Source organism: Suncus etruscus, chromosome 9 (genome assembly GCF_024139225.1).
Source record: "Suncus etruscus isolate mSunEtr1 chromosome 9, mSunEtr1.pri.cur, whole genome shotgun sequence".
In the NCBI taxonomy this organism is placed as follows: Eukaryota; Metazoa; Chordata; class Mammalia; order Eulipotyphla; family Soricidae; genus Suncus; species Suncus etruscus.
In genome coordinates this window covers 98,046,686-98,065,414 of record NC_064856.1, presented here as the reverse complement: position 1 = coordinate 98,065,414, position 18,729 = coordinate 98,046,686, and the positions used below count along the sequence as shown (strand labels likewise).

The window sequence follows — 18,729 nt, the reverse complement described above, 5'->3', positions numbered from 1 at the left end:
ACAAAGTAAAAATATTAAGGTTTAAATAAAAATGTGAATTTGCTTGAGTGTTGATAAATATCTGGCGGTTGTATTCTTATAATAAAAGTGAAAGAAAAATGGCTTTTAACTTTTGTTTTGCAAACATCTGTAATGTATGCATCCATAGGGCATAATTAAAGTTTAATTTTCTTGAAAAATAAAAATATTTAATATACTTTGTTTATGTTTTGGATGAATCATTCTAATTCTTGACTAAGCTCTGCCATGTTAATGCTGGTACATGAATCAGTCTCGGGGGTAAGAGCAAGGGTTATAAACATTTTGTCTACAATTGACATACAGCAGACCTTGTAGAGTAATTCATTTGGCTCATTTCCAGGAGCCATTGTTCTCTAATTAAATTCACTGGGACCTAATCATAACTTTACATTCACTAAGCATCTCCAGAGATGCCACCAGTATAATCATCATGAAGTGCAGGACTTACGTGTCCTTTGGGGAAACAACACAAAAACTTGACTTTCAATCACCAAAAACAATTCCAGTGGACAAAGATAAAAATATATAAAAACTCTCACATGTGTAAATCACAAGTTTGAAAAAGAAAAACACTTTCAATTATGACATATGGTACCTGAAATGACTTAGAGAAAATTATAGAAGTTTATTTTTGTAAGACTTGACAGAGGACAGTTAAAGAAGAGATCTTCCTTTCATCGCTCACCACATATTCTGAGATAGGCAGGTTAACAGTGTCTGATGTATTGTGTTGGGAGAGAAATCACACAAGGAGTCAATGTCATTCCTCTCAAAGTATTTCTGGAACAGTCATCAAAGGAATCATCACAACATCCAATATGTTTAATAGATATAAAAGTGCATAGAGCATAGAACTTTTAATAGAAGAATTTAACTAGAAATGAATAACAAAAATAGAGCAACATAATAATTTTATGAAATTGCCATATATAAAGCAGATTAAATCTGAACAAAATTTTGAATATATATCAATAGCAGTATGAGGAGGGAAACAAAGAGGATTTTTTGTTGTTGTTTGGGGGCCAAACCTACCTCAGGGCTTCTTCCTGACTGCTCTCAGGGATCACTTCTGGGAGTGTTCTAGAGATCACTCCCAGTTTCATCAACTTTATGAATTATAATTTTTGCTCTGATTTATATATTTTACCTTTACTTATATTATATTAACAAAATTCATTTGTTATTCCTTTCAGTAAAGTCTCAAAACTATAATCTAGCCTATTTTCTTGAATTATTTTCCTATTTTTGATGTAAACTCATATTGCTATAAAATTTCCCTTTTGTTCTATTTTTACTGTCTTATAAATTCTCATTTTTATGCCTTAATTGTTCATCTAGATACACAATTCAATTTCTTCTTTGACTCGATGGCTATTTAAAAGCTTTGTTTTATTTATAAACATTAGAGATTTTACTAACTTAATTTTAAGATTAATGCACATGTCATGAGATTGTGATCTGAGATGTCATGATAGGATTTCTATTTTCTTGATTTTATGAATATTCAAATTGTGCCCCAGCATAAGGCCCATCCTGGAGAATGCTCTTCATGAACTGCAGAAAAAAATTTTATTCATTATTTGGTTGAAGGCTTTCATACATGTTTATTAATCCAAGTTTTTCCAATTTATCACTCAGGTTTTTATTTCCTTGCCAATCTTCTTCCTGATGGCCAAAGTGGGATGTTGAAAGTCTCCCACTACAATTTTTCACTGTCAATTTTTCAATTCTATTAATATTTAGTTTATAAATATTCCCTTTATAATTAGTACCTGCACTTGGTTATATAAACTTGCTGATAAAACCCATGTTCTCTCGCTCCATTGATTCTTCGACCAACTACATGATGCTCAGGTTTGATCCACTGCGTCCTTTTAGGTTCCCTAAAGCCAGGATCCATTTCAGAGTGCATAGCCAGGAGTAACCCCTGCGCGTCATCGGGTGTGGCCCAAAAACCAAAAAGCAAAAAAAAAGAAAGAAAAGAAATTCTTGATTTGAAGGAGTTTCTTGAAATTTTGGAAAGTTTGGCCATTCAATATTTATCTTTTTATTATTCCTTGTAGATCTAGTTTGGATGTCACAAATGTTCAATGTTTCTATTTATCTGTTTCTGTTTGTCTGAGAATATAATTTTTACTCCTTCAAATCTGAATGATAATCTTGCAGGGTAGAGTATTGTTGGTTGGAAATTCTTTTCATGTAGTACTTTACATATATCTTTCCGAATTCTATTGCTTCTAGAGTTTCATTTCATAAGTCAAAAGTTAATTCCAAAATATGTGTTTTATCTATTATATTCTGTAGAAATTTTTATAAAGAATTCTTTATGTAATTAATTTTAAGTACTAACAAAAGTCAATTCTATTTTTTCTTAAAAATATTTAAAATTGGGGCAGGAGAGATGGCATGGAGGTAGGGCTTTTGCCTTGCATGCAGAAGGACGGTGGTTCGAATCTCGGCATCCCATATGATCCCCAGAGCCTGCCAGGAGTGATTTCTGAGCATAGAGCCAGGAGTAACCCCAGAGAGCTGCTGAGTGTGACCCAAAAACCAAAATATATATATAAAATTTGGGGCCTGAGCAGTGGCAAAGTGCTAGGGCATTTGCCTTGCACACAGTTGACCTAGGACTGACCACGGTTCTATCCTCTGGCATCCCATGTGGTCTTCTAAGCTAGGAGCGATTTCTGAGTGCAGAGCCAGGAGTAACTCCAGAGTGTCACAGGGTGTGTCCCAAAATAAAAAAAAAATTAAAACTTGATCTTTTATGAAGTTCTGTGTAAAAGTAGGCATTATTATTATAAGTAATGATTAAATCCTAGTGGTAATAATTTATCATTTCATATTTATTAGGCACTATTCATTGTATATGAATTTGCTCACTTCATAGTTTTAAAATATTACACAGAAATGTGATAAATATTAAATTGAGATTAAACTGAAATTTTAAATATTAAATACTAATCAAATTTTTCATCTTAATTTGGTTATGGATGTCATGGTGTTCGTTATTATATTATTACTTAATTATTAAATATGTCAGCCTCATTGAACACCTCTCTATTGTTTCAACTTTTATTTATGAACCATTATTTATAATAATGTTAATATATACTTTCAGGCACACCGTGTTCCAATATAATATCCCTACCAGATTGTCAGCATAATCTTGCAGGGAAGAGGACTGTTGGTTGGCAGTTCTTTTCATGTGTTACTTTAAATATATCTTGTTAGCATCTCTTCACTATAGACTGAATCTTTGGTTTCTTACCACGGTTCATTTGTTATTCTCTTATTATATTTCCTTATGTCCCACATAAGAGAAAGATATAATGATATCACTCAGCACAATATGCCTCTACCTTCTAGTTGTATTCAAGTAGCCACAAATTGCATGATTTCATCTTTTCTTATAACAGATTAGTTTTACCATGTCTTTTTTGGAGGCACTTGGATTGTTTACAAATAATTGTGGGGGTTAGGAGCCACATTCATTAGTGCTCAAAACTTACTTCTGCCTCTGAATTCAGGGATCATTTCTAATGGGAATCCAAGGACCACATATAGGATGCTTTGCTAGGGGTAGGGATCCAAACCCAGGCTGGCCATTTTTAAGATAACTACTATACTATGGCTCCAGCTCATTTGCAAAAATTTTTATTCCAGAGACACCTTCAAGAAATTACTGCCATAGGGAAAGGAGGGAAAATTAACAAATGGTACTAAATAAAATTAAAAAGGTTCTAAAATAAAAAGAGTCAGAGAGATAGTACATGAGTTAAAGTTCTTACATTACATGTGGCCAACTACTCCAGTTCAATCTCCATCATGGTATCTAGTACCATGATCACTATCAAAAGAATTTCCTGAGCACTGCCAGATGTATTTCAAACACTTTCCACTCCACAACTATCCCCCCAAAAAATAGAAAGAAAAGAAGCTTATGCACTACACAAAATAAATATTATAAAACCAAATGGATTAGAATAAATGGATATTCTATATATATAAGTAATTACATATATAATGTACATTCATGTATATATTTTTAATTTTTAATTATGAGAACAAAGATGCAAAGAAAGAGAGCAAGGTAAAGTTACAATGGGAGGACAATCACCCATAAGCAGAATTCTCAGAAGAAATCCCCTTGCTGGCACATTAATTTTGAACTTTCAGCCAAAGAACATTCAGAAAAATAAAACAGAACCCATGCACAATTACTTTGTCCCTCAAGTTCCCAGATTGTAGTACATTATAACATTTCTTAGCAGTACACAAAGTAATCTAAAGCCATAAAATTTATGTAACTCCTTAAACATTGAAAGCATAGTATTTTTTTACAGTTACATGCACATGCATATTAGTTTAAGTTAACCTCAAAAGTTTAAGTGGTTTTTTTTTAAGAATTAGAGTCAATGGAGCACAGTAAAAACGGTGTTAGAGTGGCAATTATTGTTTACATAGGCCCACCAAAATATGGGGAACCTGGAAAGGAAAAGCCTTGCCCTAAATACAAGGAGACCCTACCCCTGAAGTTTTCTGGCATAAGACCAACTCTAGGCTCCAGGCATACTAGGTTGTCCAATATAAGTCATTGTCTGTAGTGCCAACACACTTTTATTTTTAACACAGCTGTTGTTGGTGTCAGGTTTCTGTATTAAAGATCCTGGAATCTGCATATCCTACCTCTAAGTCAGGATGATGTGGGGCGTCCTTTAGTTTCACCTCACAATTAAAGGGCAATGAAGAGAGCCCTGCCCTGCAAGCAGGCCGTTGTTGTTGTTAAGTCTTCTCAGTGTTAAGGGAAGTCTCTTGAGTAGGTCGATGTCAGAGCAGCATTAGGGTCTTCCCTGGTAGAGGATTTCTTCCAGGTGATGTTATAGACAACCTTGTTTGTTTCATAGATGGCTTCCCTGGTTCAGGGGTGAATGGAAAATGCCCATTCTTCTTTTTTTTTTAATTTTTTTATTTTGAATTATGAGAACAAAAGATGCAAAGAAAGAGGACAAGGTAAAGTTACAGTGGAAGGACAATCAGCCATAACATAATTCTCAGAAGAAGTCCTCTTGCTGATATCTTAACTTTGAACTTTCAGCCAAAGAGCGTTAAGATAAATAAAACAGAATTCATGTACAATTACTTTGTCCCTCAAGTCCCCAGATTGTAGCACATTATAATATTTCTTAACAGCACACAAGGCAATCTATGTACTTCTGTTTTCATCACATTACTATTCACAGCATTCATCTAATATTTTTCAAAGAGCAATCTGTGATTTGAAGTGTTCCATTTTATGACATAAAAATGAAAAGTTAAAACTTTGCACCCAGGACATATATTAGTGACGAAAAAGTCTGAAAATGAATTCACATCTGTTTGACCTCCAGTCTGCCCTTGACTTTCCCTATATTTTCTCCTACATAAAAACCTAATGACAAACTCATTATCATGGTACTTTTTAATATTTGTTTTTAAAAAGTGTTTAAGAACTCATGGTACATGAGTAGCATTTAAACTTCCTCCACTTAAAAATGTTACATCTACTCACAAGAGAATTTAGAATTACTAATTTATCTATTTATTGACCTTGTTACCTCAGTAACACATTGCCATTCCTCTTCATTTCTAATATGGCCAAAATCACTACTCAAGAAAATTATATATTATGCATTACTTGCATGCGGCTTTCTGGGGACCCCGGCCAGCAGGGTGAAGGGGATGAATGCCGCAACTTATTCGTGGATTCACTGAGGCCGACCCGATCCGAAATATCTGTGGAAAAATCTGTAGAGGTTAGAAAGAACAGCACAAGTCTTGTTACTGATCAAAGGCAATTTTATTAAGGTGGGTAAGCGCTTATATATTTTTACACAAAGGGAAGTATGTCTCAAAAACTATTGGTCATCTCGAACCATCTCTTATCCAATTATATTCCAAGCATAGGCACATAACCAAAAATGAATAAAGGTACTTAGCATTAAACCTATGGGGCATAAAGCAGTGGTTAATTCAAACAAGCTTTTCACCAATTATATGCTTACTACAGGTATTTTGCCAAAAAGGGAAAAAGGCTAGAGTGTGCCTTGTTAAGCACATCCCATAGGAGGTGGGGAAGGGGAAAGGGGAAAGCATAACTCAGTGGCTGATCCTAGCAATCTTAGCTTGACCAGAATCAGAGACATATAAGGAAATACTATCTACATCTTGTCCCTGGCCTCATGGCCCTGTGGTTAGTACAAGGGGCTATCTTTTGTTGCAAGATTTCCTATTTGCTCATGGGCTAAGAACCTGCGAATGGTCACGTATACAGCTCAGTGGAACTTTCCACAGAGATAGAGGCTAAGGTTGATAGCATCCATTTTGTGCAGGCTAGAGCAGTCTTCCACACTTGTAGTGTGTACTTAATATTTAATTTTCAAAAATCATCTATAAATGAGTACACTATTCCCATTTCATATATTTTTTTTTTTTTTTTTTTTTTTTTTGGGCCACACCCGGTGGTGCTCAGGGGTTACTCCTGACTGCCTGCTCAGAAATAGCTACTGGCAGGCACAGGGGACCACATGGGACACTGGGATTTGAACCAACCACCTTTGATCCTGGATCGGCTGCTTGCAAGGCAAACGCCGCTGTGCTATCTCTCCGGGCCCACCATTTCATATATTTTTAAAAGTTGATGTGCTAATGACTGATTTTTCTTGTTCAAAATGGTGTAACTTGTCAATAGTAATAATAAAATGAAGAATCTATTAATTTAGCTTCACAGTACTAAATATTCACCAGTAAGTTTTTTTATGTTCTTGAGATAAATAATAAATATCCAAAATTGGAGTTGCTGGTTCAAATGGTCGATCAATTTTTAGTTTACTGAGAACCCGTAATACTATTTTCCATAGTGATTGGACCAGGCAGCATTCCACCAGATGGGAGTTCCTTTTTCACCACAACCCAACACAAAAATGTTCCCAATAATTTTGATATGTGCCATTCTAACTGGTATAAGATATCTCATTACCATCTTGATTTGAATTTTCCTAATGATAAGTGATAATTACCAACTTTTGAAACAAAAAAAAAAGTCAACCGAAAATCGGGGGTCGTCTTATATGCCGAGTATATCCCGAAAAATGTTTCAATATGCCACTAACCGAAAATTGTCTGAATATTGCCACAAAACGAATTTTCCAACTTGATCCAACCAATCACTGCAAGGCTGCTCGGACCGCCTCTCTAACTCAGCCAATCCAAGCAGGCTTTTGATGCATGCGAATTAGACAATGTTCTGTACCCAAATCTACACTGTAAAAAGTCTGCTCAGATTGGCCAGAGTCAGAGAGGAAGTCTATTACAGTATAACCTTTGAACCTTTGCTTGTTGTGATTCGCTCACTGTGGTACATGAGCACAGGAACACATGCAGCACATGCAGCACAGGAACGTTCTGTCTGATACAGCGAATATAGGCCTAAGCCTATGTTTTAACTGAAAAATTAGGGGGTCGTCTTATATGCTGGCAAATACTGTACTATTTTTTCATGTGACTGATAGGCATCTATTTATCTACCTCAGTGAGGTTTCTATGCATACTACTATTCATTACAGCACTCAGTACAATAGTTAAGATTTGAAATCAGCCTAGCTATCCAGCAACATAGTGGATCAATGATATATTGATTATTAATTATATAGTCCTGGTGGTGGATGGAGTGGATGGTGAAGCCTTTCTCTGTTCTGCAGCCCCTCTGACCTAGCAGGACTGTAGGTATCAGGATGATGGCGAAGAAATGACCCACAGCAGTCAGATTTCAGGAGACATCCAGCTTTATTTACAAGGCCTAACCGCCATGTGCATATCTCATATGGCTTCTAAGCTAACCAGCCTCTCTGCACCTAACCTGCTTCACACTCAATCTTATAAGGAAAACTTATTTTGGGTTCTTTATCTTATACATCGTGGACCATGAATCTATCATCTTGGAGCTTACAGTTGACTTCCTGACTCATGTTTCTGGTTGTGGACTTTGTAAATCACATGGTTTAAATAAAACATTTTAAAAAGGAACAAAAGAAAAAAGAAACAACAAAAAAACACAGCAGATTCTGAATATATATTACAAAAAGTGGGGCATATGTTGGCAGATTTCTTATTGTTTGGGGAGGTTTGCACTAGAATATATAAACTAACTTTCTTCAAACCTATTTCTGATGAAAAATTTTATTAATTTTACAGTCCTGGTATGTGATATAATAAATATGTATTGTTGCTGTCAAATTCTCTCTTTGCTTTTGATAGTTTAATTACCATCCATCATGATGCAGGTCTCAGTTTTCACCACACTTAAAGAATTTTTAGCTTATTATATATTTAAGTTTTTTAATCACATTTGAGAAGTATTACATTTTTATTTCTAATGATCTCATAAACATGAATTTTAAAACTCCTCAAAATATTAAACTTATTAAAAATAATATAAAATCTAAATATATGAGGGCCTAGCAGTGGCGCAAGCGGTAAGGTACCTGCCTTTTCTGTGCTAGCCTAGGACAGACGGCGGTTTGATCTCAGTATGGTTCCATATGGTTCCCTAAGCCAGGTGAGAATTCTGAGCACAGAGCCAGGAGTAAACCCTGAGCATCACCAGGTGTTGCCCAAAACAAAAACAAAAAAAGAAAAAAGAAAATAAAAAATCTAAATATATGAACAATTACGCAACATGATCAAGTTAGTTTTATGCCATGTATAAAATGCATTCCAACATTCAAATTTTAATTAATATAATTTACATGTAAGTATATTTAAGAAAATTGATATCAATAGAAAAATTACATCTAGGTATTAAAGAACATTATTTATTAGTTTTAATGTCTTAGAGCAAAAATGAGTCCTCCATTTGGCAAATAGATTAATAAATTTTGATAAAATACAATATTACTCTGTGCTTTAAAAATTATACATAAGTGTTATAACTCAGTATCATAACATTTTTCTATAAATGGGGCCTTGAGTTCAGTCCCTAGAACCAAAACCCAAATGAGAAGAGACATCAAGTGATGAGACAGGAGAAAACTTTAATGTATATTACAGAGAAATAAGCCAATCTGAAAATATAATTACATTATTTTAGTTATATCACATAATAAATAATAGTAAAATATTGCTATATGCCAACGATTTGAGTAAAAGAAGAAGTGAAAGGATATAAAAGAGATGACTATTTTAGGGGAGGTAAAACTAGTCTGAGTGAATTTTACAGTAATAGCACTGTAAAATTTCCAAAGCTATATAATGTATACCAACATGAGTACACTCTAATATAAAATATGGAATTTGGGGTAATAATTATATTTCAATGGATCTTCATCAATTATAATCAACAATATCTCTATAATAGAATGACAGTAAGGGAAAGTTGTATATGTCTGAGGGAGTTGAAGGAAACTATATATTTTCTATGAACCTAAAATAGCTTAAAATGGTGGAGAAAGTACTTGTAGAATTCTTCGCCTGATTGTTATTCATGACTACCAATAACAGTATTGTAAATCAGATGCCTAGAATAAAAAGAGAAGTAAATAAAATAAAATAAAATAAAATGGATATTTAAAGTAATATTAAAATAATGCAATCTAGTTAAAATGTCCCTAAGTCCTTAATTAAGTTTTTGTCATTCACACAAGATAATGAAAGTTTCCTGAAAGATTTTTTAAGGTTAGCATGATGATTTTAGACAAAGAGGTATTATTGTATTATTATAATCATAAAACATTTAAGGAAGATGTAAATATTTCATAGTAATCATTTCAGGAACTATATCTGTTAATAACTTTTATGGGAACACACCTGGTGGTGTTCAGTCCTTATTTCTGGATCTTCACTCAGAACTACTACAGGCAGGCTCAGGGGACCTTATGGGATGCTGGGGATCTATCCAAGGCTTACTGAAACTTGGAAGGGCACAAGAAAAGCAAACAGCCTACTAGCTGTGCTATCACTCTAGACCTCAAGAATATTTTAAGAATAAATAAATAAATAAATAAATAATAAATAAATAATTTACCTGAGAAATCAATCTATTTCATTTATACTAACTTTTCAAGAACTTAAAAAAAGGTATTAAAGTGTAATGAACAAAAAAATATAAGTTAGTAAATTGAACTCTTAGAATAAGCAAGACATTTATGTTCCAGATCAACACTCAGCAGACTTCATTGAGAAGACTCATAATGAACAAGGAGACAAGATAACCAATCCATCAGTCATGATTATCCTCCCAGTTCTCCATCTTATTAAATGATCCAAGGTGGTCTCATTTATGCCTGCATCACTAATATGGATTTTTCCTCATCAGAGGTTTTCTGACAACTGCTACAGTGGCATACTCAGCCTAATGTCAATAGAAAACTTCATATTGGGGGCCGGAGAGATAACAGAGCTGTAGGGCATTTGTTTTGCATATGACCTTACCAGAACAGACAGTGGTTTGAATCCTGGCATCCCATATGGTCTCCTGAGCCTGCCAGGAGTCATATCTGAGCACAGAGCCAGGAGTAACCTCTGAGCAACACTGGGTGTGACCAACACCCCCCCCAAAAAAAGAAAGAAAACTTCATATTGAACATAATAGAATGCTGGCTGCTATAGTATATCTAATATGAACTGTTACCGTAGAATCAGAGATCTAGTATCAATTGTTATATTAGACGATGATCATGAAACAGCTATCACAGAACCAGAAATTCTGTTTGAAACATTAATGTACATAGATTAAAAAATGTTTCACTTATTGTCATGCAAACCTAGTATGATGATTAAAATATAAAATATATAGCAGAAAGTCCAGGTGTTTGGTGAAGTTGCCCTGGCACAGTATTTTTAACTGTTATACTGTGAAAATATCTCAAAGTGTATGTTGTAAACAGAGAAGAAAAGGTTAGAAAGGAATCTGGTTGGGGGCAGAGTGATGGACTAGAGGTGAGGCATTTCTCTTACAAGTGCTAGCCTAGGATGGACCGCAATTTAATCCCCCGGCATCCCATATGGTCTCCCCAAGACAGGAGCAATTTCTGAGTGCATAGCCAGGAGAAATCCCTGAGCATCAAATGGGTGTGACCACCCCAAAAAAGAAAGAAACCTAGTTATTTGAAGTGGATGATATCATACTTTGAGGTGCAGACTCCTTTATGGAAACTGCTCAGTAACTATTTTACTTAATATTTTAAACTTCAAAATTAGGATTGTTTTGGAAGTGTTTTGTGCTCAATCTAAACCTTGAAGTTTTTATTTTCAGGAAAGTTCCACTTCATCCACAGCAACTATTGCCAGAAAAGTTTTCCGGCAAACTTGCCAGCTCTATATTTGAAAGTGCTTGTTCCATTTTACCTGGGTCAGTTTTTCTGATGTAAGCATTGGATGGATCCTTTTGTCTGTTTATGTGTGTGTTGAGTGTAAATGTTGTGGCCACCTATGTGTTTTGTTTAATTCCAGAAATTTCACTCAGTGCTGTTTGGTTTTGTTTGAAATGTCTGCTTATTTGGTATCTCTATATTTTATTGTATTTATATTCCTTGACTCCTGTGGAAGAAGATGACATCACCACTGTGAACTTTCATTGTCAGGACCTTCATTATGTTCAGAAGTTTTCAACCCATAATAAAGGGTTAAAATGGGATCTTATAGAGTTTATGATAGTACCAACTGATAAAGGATTTAACACAAATTTATTCCCTATTTTTTTCTTGCTACAAACTGTACGTAGTGAAAATATTCTCAGAGAGTCTCACCTCAATAAAACTTTAATCAAAATCAAACTTCAGGGCATGGAGGTTACACCTTGGTGGTGCTCAGAGCTTTCTCCTGGCTTTGCACTCAGGAATCATTCCTGATCATCTTGGGGATCATATATGGTACTAGGGAGTGAAGACAGGTTATCCATGTGCAAGGTAAACATCCTACTGCCATAGTATCTCTCCAGTGCTCAAAGTAGCTTCTTTAGTAATCAAATGATAAATTAGATTGCACTATTGCAGTCATTGTCACTACTGTACCTACTATACACAGTAATCAAGAGTATATTTGTGATTCTAATTCTTAAAAACTTAATATTTAGAATCTTTGTGTCCCAAAGACAAAAAGAAGGTTTGATTAAAATTAAATTTCTAACCTCCCTGGTTATATGATCTCCAATATGGAAAAATGGAACAATATTGTACTTTATTGAGTATTTAATCATAATTGACGATAGAAAATGGTTCCTTTACACAGAGATTAAGACCTGAAATACTAAGTCCAAATCCTCTTACTTCCATGCTCAGTTGAAGGCAATGAGAAAGAGAGGCAAGCTATGAGACAAATGCTCCATAAACTTGATCCCTATATATTTAAACTTGAAATGAACAAGATAGATATAATTTTGACCAATAAGAAGTAGTCATAAAAGATATAAAGTGATTTCAAGAGATGATATAATGAGTATGTACATCTTATCAATGGTTGAAAGTTATGATTATAATTTTGGCCAAAGAATACTTTAGAAACTAGACCAAAATAGTCCATTTGGTGAAACTGTTTCTTGGCTTTTTGTGCACTTTCATCTTTCTTGAACTTATGAAGAGCATCTTTATTTCATATTCTAATACAGAGTTGAAGCAATAGGTGTATGTCCAAGTTGAAATAGGTTGATAATGAAAAGAAGAAGTGTTTTTTGGTACATGTACTAGGAAAGACTTCTACTCTGTGTCCAAAGTCAAAAGTAAAAAAGTAGCAGTAAAAATATTAACCGTTTTGGATGTACACAGATAATGTACATAGTCCCAATAAGCAAATCTATTATTTTTCCACATTATACTGGCACCTCGATGCTAACCTAAAAAAGCACATCAGTCAAGCCAATTTGCCTTTTAGCTGTTGGCATAACTACATTTATGGATATATAACATAAGATCAGAAAATTAAAAGAAAAAAAAGTAAAAGTAATTTCCCAGGCATTTTCCCTAAGGGATGACACCTTCAAACATCTTTTTTTCTTGACCAAAACACAACTCCTATCAACTCACCATTCTTCTGTTACACCTTACTATATGTGAAAAATAATATCTCATATTTGTGTTCTCTTCAGAACATAAATAACAAAGATTTCCTGTGCATCTAGTTGCTTCAATATGAAATTGTTGTTACCATGTAAGAAATGATTCATTTTAATATAGTTAGAATTTTTACTCACTAAATAAAATGAGTAAGTATAGAAAAAGAAGATATGCAACATCTATAAACAAAAATTAATTATTATTATATAGAATTCTAAAGAATTCAAAGAGAAACTGTAGAAAATAAAAAGATTATGGGGCCAGAGATAATATAGTCAGAAAACTAATTTGCCTTGCATGTACTTAACCAAGTTTTTAATCCTGGAATCCCGTAGATTTCTTAAGCCATGGCAGTAATGATCATTAAGCACAGAGTCAGTTGTAAGCCCTGGACACATGTGGATGTGGCCTCCCAAAAAGTAAATAAAATAAGTAGATTCATTTTTTTTTTTTTGGTTTTTGGGTCATGCCCAGCAGCGCTCATGGGTTACTCCTGGCTCTATGCTCAGAAATCGCTTCTGGCAGGCTCGGAGACGATATGGGATGCCAGGATTCGAACCACCGTCCTTCTGCGTCTAAGGCAAACACCTTACTGCTGTGCTATCTCTCCAGCCCCAAGTAGATTCACTTTTAATATAAATTAGAAAAAAGGAATGTTCAAGAGACATGAAAATAGGATAATAGTCATTAGCATATTTGAAAAATGTAACTTCTAACACTACCAAGTCTGAATAAGAAAATATAATAATAAAATTATTACATACTACAAGTATGTGCATATCTGATAATACAGCTTTAGAAGAAAGCTATAAAGGAAATTATGTACATAACCTATTTCTAACCAAGTAATTTATATTTAAATTACTAAATTTAAATTACTAACAAAGTAATTTTTATTATTCAAATAGAGCACTACAAGGAATATCAACAACTGAATAACCCCAATGACCACTAACTGAATTTATATATGATATATCACATATTCAGATAGGCAAATGAAGAAACTAAAGAAACATGCAACATCCAGATCAAATCATAAAAAATAAAAGTCAAATACAAAAGTATCTATATTATATATGAGATTTCATAAATTTAATGAATATAAGAGGAATAAATTATAATAATACATGCATATATAGGTAAAGTATTTTTAGTAATGATCAAAAAGAAGTTCAGGGGCCAGTAATGATCAAAAAGAAGTTTAGGGGCCGGTGAGGTGGCGCTAGAGGTAAGGTGTCTGCCTTGCAAGCGCTAGCCAAGGAAGGACCGTGGTTCGATCCCCCGGTGTCTTATATGGTACCCCCAAGCCAGGGGCAATTTCTGGGCGCTTAGCCAGGAGTAACCCCTGAGCCTCTCCCCAAAAAAACCCAAAAAATAAAAAAAGAAGTTCAAAGTTAAAAGTTATCTCTGGAAAGAGGCACAAAAACATAATCAAGAAAAAAAATACAGCTTGTTTCAATGATGCTATCAAAATTCTAGATAGTAGGCTTATATAACAATATATTTATTATATATTGTATATACTATTTAACATGTAAAATAAGAAATGTTTAAAATTACTTTCGTGGGAAAATATATTCCTACAAAATATATGTGATATTCTTTACTTTTCTTATAAAACTATACTTATTCTTACAAAATTTATTCTTATAAAATTATACTTCATTTTTCATTTTATACAATACTTAGTAAGGAAATTCAGGAAAATACTTAGACTTATATTGGTATGAGTTTATATTTTCTAATCAAAAACTAAAACTTGTTTCATATTCTACTATATCACAAACCACAGTGCTTAAAAGAAAACAAAAGAGGGACCAGAGTAGTGGTACAGAGGTAAGGTACTTGCTTCCCTTGCAAGAATCTGACCCATAACAAACCGAGGTTCAATCCCCAGCATCTCATATGGTCTCACAAGCCAGGAGTGATTTCTCAGTGCATAGCTAGGAATAACCCCTGAGCATCATAAGGTGTGGTCCAAAAACAAAACAAAACAAAACAAACAAAAAAACTAAAGAAAGATTGAGAGATAGAGAAAGACTGAAAGAAGGAAGGGAGAGAGAGAGACAGAGAAAACAGACAGAGAGACCAAGAGAGACAGACAGACAAAGAGAAGAGAAATGACTGCCATTGAGACAGTCAGGGGAGAGAGCAATGGGGTGGCAACAGGGGACATGGGTAGAAGGAAATGTGCACTAGTGAAGGGATAGGACTTGGACATAATATGACTGAAACTCAATCATGAGCAACTTTGTAACTTTCTCATGATGATTCAATTTAAAATTTTATTAAGAAATAACAAAAATTTTCATCATAAATCCCAGCACACTGATTGGCTCACTCACTGATTGGCTCTCTAAGTAAATAGTATATCCACTTGCATTAAAAATACGAACCTACAAATACATAGACACTGACAGAAGTGCAGGAAATAAATTTAAATACAAAAGGCATAAGCTACAGAAACTTAGTAGGGTAGATTGACTCATGAGCATTCAAAAAATTTAGGGTTGTATATGTATAGCATAGCAGGTAAATGCTTACCACCTTGGTTTGATTACCAGCACCATATAGGAATCCTTGAGCCCAAGTAGGAGGGATGCCTGAGCCCACAGCCAGGAATAAGCTCTGAACATTGCCAGGAATGGCCCCAAAACCAAATATATATAGATAATTCATATAATAATTTAATATGTATTATTACATATTATTATATAATACATATTATATTATAAACTAAATATTTATGTTTCTTATATATGAATCTAATTTGAATAATTAAATAAAATGTTTAAATCTGCATTATACAGAAAATTTTTTCTAAGTAATATTAGTCAAAAAGTTTCTTTAAAAATTTATTAAAGTAATGAAATAAATAAAAACAAGAAATAAATAATTAAAAAAACAAAAATAAATAAATAAATATATTATTAAGGTTATGGGCTGGAGTGGTGGCACAGCAGTAGAGTGTTTACCTAGCACATGGCTAACCTAACAGGGACTGCAGTTTGATTCCTCCGTGTCCCATATGGTTTCCCAAGCCAGGAGCAATTTCTTAATGCATAGCCAGGAATAAATCCTGAGCATCACTGGGTATGGCCTCCCCCAAAAAATTTACTAGGGTTAGGGGCTGGAGTGATAGCCCATTTGGGAGGCCATTTGCCTTGACACAGCCAACCCAGATTTGATCTCCAGTATTCAATATAGTCACTGTAGCCTGCCAGGAGAGATTCTTGAGCACAAAGCCAGAAGCAACCGATGAACATCACTGTGTGTGACCCAAAAACAACAAAAGAAAAAATTTAGGATAAGATTAAATTTTCAGAAGGTTGTATTTCTTTTGTTGCTGAAAAGAAAAATAATCTAATCTATTTCAATATAAACAGAAAAATAAAGGTACAAGTTTAACATTAGAGGAACAAATAGCTATGCCTTTTATTTATCCTCTAGAATTTTATTATTAACTTTAATCTCAAAGAAGAATACAACCTAATGTTTAATATTACATAAGTAAACATTTCTAAAGAAATGTTTGCATGCCTAATTTCATAGTTCCCAAAATTCATTGCTTGTTTCTTGGTTTAAAATAAGTAACAAATATATCCTGTATAAATGGCACATTCATATTTTACTAATACTTACTTTTTCTACACCAGAGTTTTCCCATTGCATTTTTCATCTCTGAATTTCTCAAGGTATATATTAAAGGATTCAACATGGGAGTAATGACAGTAAATACCACAGTTATGGATTTATCAATGGGAAAGGTGGAAACAGGCCTAACATACATGAAAATACATGGAACAAAGAAAAGTACTACCACTGTGATGTGGGAACCACAAGTAGACAGGGCTTTGCGCCTGCCTTCCTGGCTGTGACTTTTCAAGGAAGTTAGGATGACACCATAGGATATTAGAAGAAGAGTCAAGACGACCATGCAGATGGCACCACCATTAGCAACCACAGTCAGTCCAACATAGTAGGTGTCAGTGCAGGCAAGTTCCAGTAATGGGTACATATCACAGATGAAGTGGTCGATGACATTAGGGCCACAGAATGGCAGATCATACACAAAGAGAATTTGCAACACAGAATGAAAAAATCCCCCTATCCAGGACACCACTAAGAGCAGGATGCAAACTCTCCTGTTCATTATGGTCAAATAGTGCAGTGGCTTGCAGATGGCCACATATCGATCATAGGCCATCATCACCAACAAGAAGACCTCAGCACCCCCAAAAAAGTGTGCTATGAATAGCTGGCCCATGCATGCTGGGAAGGAAATGGTCTTTTTATCACGAAGCAAGTCTGCAATCATCTTGGGTGAAATAGCAGTGGTATACACGGCATCCATGAGCGACAGATAGGCAAGGAAGAAGTACATGGGGGAGCCCAGGGAAGGGCTTGCAAAAATAGTCATAATAATGAGCAGGTTACCCACCATTGTCACAACATAGATAAATAAGAACATGACAAATAATGCTCTTTGCCCCTCAGGATCCGGAATGAGGCCTAGGAGGACAAATTCAGTTACATTATTTCTATGTCCCATTTACTCTTGTTGAAAACAGAGGAGAGCTCCAGAGAAATTAACCTGCAATGATATTGTCAACAGGGCTGTAAATTATCCATCATTGATAATGAAGCACATTATTATCATTTACTTCTACAGAATTATACTAACAATAAATATTTATAAAATACCTATTGAGTTTTTCAGAATCATTATATCAACTTTAACAATATTATTTATCCTAAAATAAATTCATGAGGATTACATAAATAGGTGGTTATAGCTTTATAAACCTTACAGCAGCTCCTATAGAGAAAGTTTATCAAAGAACCAATACATTCATTCATAATAGCCTTATAAAATGTACTGGCATAGGAGGCAGCAAGAATAAGCAAGGGAAGAATGCTTTTTCTCCAAAACTTGATCCTGTGATGACAATAAATCTGTGATTACATAGAATAAATACTTTGAGATGGTTATATTTATGTTGGCTACATTTATAATGTTCAATGTAGGATCAAAATACTGTATTTTCTGGAATAACTTATATGATAGTATGATAGTCTACTATTATATATCTTGCCTTTCTTGCCTCAAAGTATGTACAGTTTTTAAGAAATTGCAGATCAAATTCTAGCAAATAACTATGCATTTATATATATCAATTGTTTCCTGAATAGATTACTTCAACTTTATTATTGTAAACTTTTTGAAAGTTTAATTTTTTTCAGTTACCTTTGTTTTTCTCACAATTCTAAACATAGATATTTCAGCTAGATTTTCATCAAACATTTCTGAACCAATCTAAATTCATTAGACTAGTGACTGGTTTTCTTTTTCAAAAAGACTTTTCATGTTAGCCAAACAAAAGGGAAGAAAAACAGATACTGAAACTAAAGGTAGAGGACAATAGGTAAATGTGTTATTCATAACTTTTTAGGTAACAAGGAGCATGAAAACTAGAGCAATGGTCCCCAATTCCAAAATATTGCCTTGAAGGATAAAGTCCATATACAGTATAATAAGTGTGAAATTGTTTTTATGTTTATCATAACATCTTTGTATTTATCATAATATCTTCTATTATTGTATCAGAATTTTTTATTCCCA

General features: G+C 34.0%; 1 protein-coding gene across 1 annotated transcript; it reads right to left on the bottom strand.

Moving 5' to 3' along the window:
• Positions 1-12,012: 12,012 nt before the first annotated feature.
• On the bottom strand, positions 12,013-17,658 carry LOC126018610 (olfactory receptor 4A5-like). Its single transcript, XM_049780717.1, has 2 exons — positions 16,758-17,658; positions 12,013-12,068 (listed from the first exon to the last, which is right to left on the bottom strand). The coding sequence occupies exons 1-2, from the start codon at positions 17,656-17,658 to the stop codon at positions 12,013-12,015; spliced, it is 957 nt and encodes a 318-aa protein (XP_049636674.1).
• Positions 17,659-18,729: the final 1,071 nt, after the last annotated feature.